We start from the raw sequence: 8111 nt of genomic DNA, 5'->3' as shown, positions 1-8111 counted from the left end.
ATCCAATTAACTTTGGCCCAACCACCATGACCTAGGGTGATGTCATCTTCCACAATTCACCCAATCCTCCACAACATTTCAATAGGCCCATTTTATTTTTCCGCCCCAAAAACTTGTGCATTTAAATTCTTCAATTATAATCAATCCACTTCCAATTGAGTCCAAATTGAAGTCCATAAAATTAATCCAATGTCACCACACTTCAATTCATATCTTCACTTGTCCATAAAATCAACTTAAGTCCCAAAAGCGCGACCAAAGACGAGCCTACTAATTTCTCGGGCCAAATTAGCCATTCTCTTATTTAATTGCTGAAAAATTCTGATGGCATGAAAAATCTTCCAAAGATAAGTCAATGATCCTAAAATGATTTGTGACACACCCAGACTTTCAATTTCTAAATTCGATCTCAATTCCACGGTTAATTTCACTTTGGCACGATACTAGCGCGGCCCAACCTACCGAGTAGTCTTTAGAAATTTTCTTGCATTTGACCTGTGGTTGATCATCTCAAGCCACAATGTATATCTTTGAAACATTGGCGACTTTCGATTTTCAGGGTAATCTTAAGGTTTCAAATACGAACACAGGGTACCCAATCGATAGAAAAGTCGGTCCAGTGCCGATCGACAAGAATTGTGCGATTTGGTGGAATCACCCACACCTGATCACATGCCTCTGTCGAGTCGACCTATCTCCGATCTCTAATCGATTTTAATCGTGCCGTAATGACCCTTGCAGATTAGCTCGGTCGACAGGTCGCTTCGTGGTCAAATTCTCAAGTCTGATGCATTAGAAACTCTTAACAGCTTCACCCGATAGACTAGTTTTCATATGAGTGGCCGACTCAAGGAAAAGAACTATATGCGTGCCAACGAAATGCCCGTCTCAATTTATTGAAAATCGAATTGGAAAATCGGGATGTCACACCGAGCTCCCGTAAATCCTAGAGACGACGACGACGACGAGCGGAGGAGGGAGGAAATTTCTAGGGTGAGATTGGGATCGGAGAACGGAGCCGGGGAGGAGTCCAGCTGGCCTCGCGCCGAGCTGGCGGGGCTCGACCTCGCCAGATCCGGCGAGGGCGAGCCTCGCCACCCGGCGCGAGGCCGCCCTCGCGGCCACTGGCAAGGTGGCCGGTGAGGTCGACCTCGCCGACCGTCGCCTCTGGCCGGTCGCCGAGCTCCGGCGACCGGCTGGAGGAAGAAGATGAGAAGAAAAAGAAAAAAAGAAAAAGAAAAGAATAAAAATAAAAAGAATAAAAAAAAAAAAATTTTAAAAAAAAAAAAAAATTAAAATATTAAAATATTATTAAAATTTGTACACGTTAGCGCCGATCAGGCCACGTCAGCCGGCCGCGTCCAGTCAGCAAAATCCGTCCAAAATTGGCCGGAAAGGACTAAATTGGCATAATGTAAAAATGTTTAGGACTAAATCGGCACAAACCAAAAGGTTTAGGACTTTTTTGGCACTTTTCCCAACAACTCCATTTGAAGCACACCATGCTGGAACGCTCAATTCCCTTAATCCACATCATGATCATGCGTAGTTATATAATTATACATGTGGTGGAGATGATTTTGGACGAGAAGGTTGGAAGGGAGAGATTCCAATTAACTACCACTGCCACCAAATTAAGGATATTCGTGACGTTGCTGGATGCCGCTTAGAGATGGAGAATGTAATTGGGCAATGATGATGAGGCTTGAACTTTAATATGGTCCCTCTAAAAAAGAAAGAATAAACGTAATCAATTGCGGAAGCGAATTTGTCTACGTAGCAATCTGAAATGACTCATTGCTTAGCCTTTGGTTCTCTCTTGTTTGGTTACTCGATTTGATTTCGCCAAGTCCTACTTTTCATCAGTAAGTTTCGGTAAATTATATACCTCAAGGATTAAGGCTCCTCCATTCGTTTTGTGGAAAATGAATGATTTGGATAAATATTTTTTTGAAAATATCACTTGTTTCATCTCAAAAAACAAATGAACAAAATATATTTTTATTATTTATGAAAATGTTTAAATATAAATAGTTGTCGATGATGAAAGTATATTTCATTAACTAATTATTTCAATTTTTTTTTTTTTAAAGAAGTGTTTCAAAATCATTCATTTTTTGCAAAACAACAATTAGGACCCAAGTATCCCATCACTCTTAAGTTGTCTCTGCTGTGCAGCACTCGTGTTTGAAATTCGCGAAATATACAAATCTCGGAAATTTCGTCGCACTTTCCTTTTTAGCGAAACAAATGGGAATGGTTGCCTGATACTCTCAGAATGTCACGAGCCCGAGTATCGCGAACTTGTTAAGAGGTGTTAAACCAGACGAAAGAAGATGAGCGACGCCATAGTCAATCGATGAAAAACGGGCCACTGCTGACTATCGTCGCCTCAGAAGTTTTTCTACACGTGAAACCTCCGAAAGGTCGTAGCCAAAAAGGGGATGGAGTAATGGACGGGTCGTCGTTTGTGCCAGAAAAAGAACGAAGATGATTGCCGAGATTACAAGTTATATGGCCGCAAGCGATGAAGAACGCTTCCTCGCGCATGCTGGCAAGGAGGAGTCTTTCACATATGACAAATCCGTGATTCTCGACGAGAATGCTGGCAAAAGCTTAGTAGGACCGTGCCAAGATAACCCTCTTCGGCTTAGGCCTAATGATCACAGAATTCGGTCCTCTTGAACACTTGATTGGCAATTTCTTTCCTTTTTGAATGATTGTCGCCAATTTATCCCGATCTTCTCGAAAGGGATTGGCTAGCATAACGGCACTGTTGTGCTCAGATTCTTCTGAGCACAACTCTTGGATAATGTAAACTGGGCAACCTGTAAACTAAAAGGGGAAGCAATGGGGTTATTGTTTAATGGACAACAGGTTTAGAAGAAGACTGGGATTATTTTGGCGAAACGATTCTGAGTGAATGAATTTCAAACGACAAGTAATTTATGAAGGATTGAAATGCAACTATTAGAATAGTGGATGTTATTTTCCGGTCAAAAGAAAAATTGGTGGATATCCTCCAAAAGAAAAAAAGAAAAAAAGAAAAATGGTTATCTAGTATGAACTTCCTATTGATTTACGATTTTGTGATTGATTAACACATACAGCCGTGGAGAAAGGTTAAGTCTCCGCTTCTTTTAATTGCAAACAACTAAGAAGTATATGTTGATGTTGATTTTTTGTGGGTCAAACTAAGAAGTATATGTTTATGTTGATTTTTTGTAGATATCTGAATATATATGTGTATATATATATATATCTCCAATACTTTATTTATTTATTTATTTATTTTAATCTCATATGTCTAATCTCGTATAACTGGATGGAGTTTGTAGAATGCACTTAGTCTCAAAGCTAACATTTCAAGTGTTTTTTCATCTTTGAAATTTAATAGATCTTTCTTATGACATTACCAATTTTTGACTAAGATATTGCTATGAAATATTTTGGAACTATGAAGTATTGAAATTAATGGAGCGTGAAGGATTCACCTCTATATTTTCTTTCAAATATACCTTTATTTGAGAGAAAAAGAGAGAGTTGATTAACGTGAGGGAACAAAAAGCGATATATATGCAAAATTCAAAACTAAGTAAAAAATCTCAACATGTATGCACTGAAATTGTGTGAGATTCTCTTCCTTTGCCCTTGATACAGTTACAAAACTAATTAAAAGCTTTTTCTCATTACGAATGAAATTGGACTAATCAGAAATATTTAGCACAAAACATTTTTACAAGTATTTTTTGCGAATAATCTAGAGAGATAAGAAAAGCAAGAGTTTATTACATGAATTCATTCCAAAAACATGAGCTGATTTTAATACGGTAAAAAAGGTTACACAAACCTATAGATGCATTGGCATGTACTTCCAAATATCACTTTATCATATGCCTTGCTGAATGTGTTGGGCTAGAAATGGCATGTGAAGTTCTTCCATTTTATGCGTTCATAAACAAAAAAAAGAAACAAAAAGTATTGTTGCATGGACTCTTTCATAGGAAAATAGAGAAACTAAGTTCTTTTCTCATGCATGTGTCTCCACCACTCATCATGCATGGACTCATTCATACATAAATGCATCCAAAACTTGCACCACTCATGCCGATCGGACAAAAAAAAAAAGAACTTGCACCACTCATGCCGATCGGACAAAAAAAAAAGAAAAGCTATTTATTTAATCAAATCAGAAAGACCGAGAGAGAGAGAGAGAGAGAGAGAGAGAGAGAGAGGGAGGGAGAGTGGTATATTCTTCCACATGTCAAAGACTAGGGTTCATTTGTCATACATTTTCTCTCTACCCATTTCTGCAAATCTCTCTCTCTCTCTCTCTCTCTCTCTGTGTTCTAAGAAAGGAATATGTCTCCTTTTCGAGTCTTTCTTGCCTGAGGTAATAGAGAATGAATAAGACCCATCGAGTCATCTCCTGAACACAAACCCAAAAGGCCCCTTCAAAAAGAGAAATGAAAAAGATGAGGAGCGGTGAGAGTACTCAGCTCACCATCTCAAGCCCATGTAACAAGAACAGGCAGGAACAAGATGAAGATTCTTATGAAGAAGAAGAAGAAGAGGAGGAAGAGGTGGAGATGTTCAAAGATGGCCGAAGAAGCTCGAGCAACAGCACGGTCGACGAGAACGGGAAGAACGACGGCAGCAAGGTCAAAGCTGGTGGATCTGTGCGCAAATACGTACGTTCGAAGATGCCTCGGCTTCGATGGACACCTGATCTCCATCTTTGCTTTCTCCATGCTGTTGAAAGACTTGGAGGACATGAGAGTGAGCACTTTTTGTAGTTTCAGTTTTTTCGTTTGCGTCTATTTTTCTTGGTCATGGAAGAAGAATTGTAATTATTATTTGGTTGGCTCAGGAGCAACTCCTAAGTTGGTTCTTCAATTGATGAACGTCAAGGGCCTTAGCATCGCCCATGTGAAGAGCCATCTTCAGGTAATTAATTTCAGCTGGATCTTTTAATTTTTCTTCTTTTTCACGTTAAAGTACTGGATCGACTACCATCAATTTTCCTGTAATTAAGGTCGTGAGTTTTCATGTTTTCGTGTCTTCAGATGTATAGGAGCAAGAAGACAGACGACCCCAATCAAGGTGATTGTTCAATTTTCTTGATTGCTGTAACAAAACGTTAGGGTTTGCAATTGTTTATGGTCTGAAGAGATGAATCTAACAAAACCTCTTTTTGGTCCCTTTCTCTCCGACAGCTATAAAGGACCACGGTTTTTTTGGTGATGGCGGCGATCATCATGTTTACAAAATCAGCCAACTTCCCCTCCTACAAACATTCAACCACAGGCCTTCTTCTTTAAGGTACTAATTAATTTTGCAAGTAATATGTACTCCCTTCAATAAGTATTTTCTTTTAGGAACAAGAATTTCTTGAGAAATTTTATGTTCCGATCAAAGCCTCCTTCTGTTAAACTGTGAAGGTTCATGGATGCTTCTTGGAGAGGCATGTACAACCCTAATCAGCTCCCAGGTTCACCAGTGTTTGAAAGATTCAAGATTGGACATATTGTAGCTTCTGCAGCGGGAGATATTAATTGTGGGATCAACAAAAGATTTGGACCGCCTAATCGTGATCCTATCCATGTGGGTCATTCATCTTTTGATGGAGACGCTGCTACGACCACTACCGCAGCTACCTGCGACCATTATCGAGAAGATCACTCAAAATCATCAACACTTCATAAATCTTGGCAAAAAATAAGCCAAGCTCAAGTTGCAACACCCAGCTCAACGGCAAAGGAACCTGATCTCCTAAGGACGATCGAAGACATCAGAAGACGAGAAAAAGCGACCAGAGCATGTTTGTTCGACGATGCGTGCGGGCTGTCATCAGTTCAAGAAGAGAGATCAAGAAGCGTCTTGAAAAGGAAGGGTTTGGACCAAAATGCCGTCGTGGACTTGGACTTGTCGCTGAGAGTGGCGAGACCCAAGAAGGAATATATGGAAAATGGCAACAATGCGGTCGACAGCGATTTGTCTCTTTCTCTGTCTCCTTCTTCACGTTCATTGTTCTCGAAGCTCAGCAGATTGAAGGAGGATAACGGTGATGGTGGCGGGGATTTGAAGAAGCAGGATGCGAGTACTCTAGATCTGACTTTGTGAATGAGACAATATCTGAGTGAGATCTTGAGCTACTCGTCTCTAGTATTCTTAATCAGTACTGGGACATCCATGAATAGGGCAGTATCTTCATGTAGGAACCCCACAGAAGTTAATTACCGTTTTCATGTCATCTTGTCTCCTCTGTTATTCTTGCTCGGCTGTGTTTTATCTTGATCTTAATGGTCCCGCGGAGATTAAACAATAAAGCCTTTCTGACATAAAATTATCATAAATACCTTGGGCGTCGCGGGGTGTCTTAGAAAGGAGAACCGACCAAGAAAAAATGAATAAAAATTCATCACAATGAGCTGAACTGGAGTACGTTAAACTGAGATCTGATCTTGCCTGCAGTTGCTTCTTGAACTGCGTAGAGACACAAGGGTTTTCTATCGTGTTAGTTTCTGCAAATCTGTCAGTGTAAAAAGACAGCATCTCACTTTTCCTGGAACCTAAATTTGTCTTCTTTTTTTTTTTTTTTCCTTTTGTTTTTGCTCATTTTCTTTGCCATTTTTTGTCATCATTTCATGGTGTTTAACCAGCATACATGCCCTCATGTGAGCCACAGCTATGTGCTGTCTTTCTACCCAAAAGAGAAACTATGCTTACTACTTAGGTAGATTAGATATATTTAATGACAAAAACTGGAAGTGAATTAGGAGAAATTTTTATCGAAATTAGTAGTCTTCTATGAACTTGAGATACTATTAGTTAGCTTGAGAAGCATTTTAAAGAGTTAGCATTCTGTATATCTACATGCTATGCGAAAAATCGCCTTGACAAATATGCATGTGTGAGTTTTGATTAACTTTTTTATGCACACATGTCGAAATATCATCAGACTTGATACTTATTTATGACAGTACGTGTGTACTACAATAACTCTTTTCAAATCGCTTTTTTAAGTTGTCGAACTTTAAGAAATAACTTAACATTACTAGAACAAACAGACTTTATTCGATAATCAATTGTTAGAGATTACCAGAAGCTTTCTTTTATTTGTTTAATCTACTGCTGCTAGTTTAAACAAAGCAAACACTAGTAGAAACTACTTTTATAAGGATACGATAATCATGTAGATTTTTATTTTTTTTAGAACTATAGGCATAGGTATATTTAAATGAATCGACTAAGTGGGTACACAAAATAACATGACATGATGTGATAAGGCTTTTCAATAGGGAAAAGTGCCAAAAAAGTCATAAACCTTTTGGGTTTGTGCCGATTTAGTCCTAAACCTTTTTTTTGGTGCCGATTTAGTCCTAAACTTTTTACGTTGTGCCAATTCAGTCCTTTCCGGCCAATTTTGGCCGGATTTTGCTGACTGGACGCCGGCCGGCTGACGTGGCCTGATCGGCGCTGACGTGTACAAATTTTAATAATATTTTAATATTTTTAAATTTTTTTAAATTTTTATTTTATTTTTATTCTTTTTATTTTTATTCTTTTCTTTTTTCTTTTTTTTCTTTTTTTCTTTTTCTTCTCATCTTCTTCCTCCAGCCGGTCGCCGGAGCTCGGCGACCGGCCAGAGGCGACGGCCGGCGAGGTCGACCTCGCCAGCCACCTCGCCAGTGGCCGCGAGGGCGGCTCGCGCGGGCTGGCGAGGCTCGCCCGCCGGATCTCGGCGAGGTCGAGCCTCGCCAAGGCTCGCCCGCCCGCGCGCGAGGCCGCCCTCGCGGCCTGGGTGGCGAGGCTCGCCCTCGCCGGATCTCGGCGAAGGTCGAGCCTCGCTCATGGCCGGCGAGGGTCGAGCCCCGCCAGCTCGGCGCGAGGCCCGCCTGGACTCCTCCTCGGCTCCGTTCTCCGATCCCAATCTCGCCCTAGAAATTTCCTCCCTCCTCCGCTCGTCGTCATCGTCGTCTCTAGGGTTTACGGGAGCTCGGGTTTCTTCGGTCACGTGGCTCCGGCCTTGGATTTTCACCTGTTTCTCCCGTGGCGGCGATCCGTTGGGGGTGGGGCTTTGTGATTCCCGGGGTTCTCCGAGGCAGCTA

General features: G+C 40.7%; 1 protein-coding gene across 1 annotated transcript; it reads left to right on the top strand.

The window, feature by feature from the left end:
* Positions 1 to 4319: 4319 nt before the first annotated feature.
* LOC120287188 (myb family transcription factor EFM-like) lies at positions 4320 to 6167 on the top strand. The gene is made up of 5 exons (XM_039299902.1): positions 4320 to 4779; positions 4871 to 4947; positions 5067 to 5103; positions 5217 to 5322; positions 5442 to 6167. The coding sequence occupies exons 1-5, from the start codon at positions 4467 to 4469 to the stop codon at positions 6121 to 6123; spliced, it is 1215 nt and encodes a 404-aa protein (XP_039155836.1). The 5' UTR covers positions 4320 to 4466; the 3' UTR covers positions 6124 to 6167.
* Positions 6168 to 8111: the final 1944 nt, after the last annotated feature.

Source organism: Eucalyptus grandis, chromosome 8 (assembly GCF_016545825.1).
Source record: "Eucalyptus grandis isolate ANBG69807.140 chromosome 8, ASM1654582v1, whole genome shotgun sequence".
NCBI classification, from domain to species: Eukaryota; Viridiplantae; Streptophyta; class Magnoliopsida; order Myrtales; family Myrtaceae; genus Eucalyptus; species Eucalyptus grandis.
Note: the sequence above shows the minus strand (reverse complement) of the source record. Positions and strands in the feature narration are given on the sequence as shown.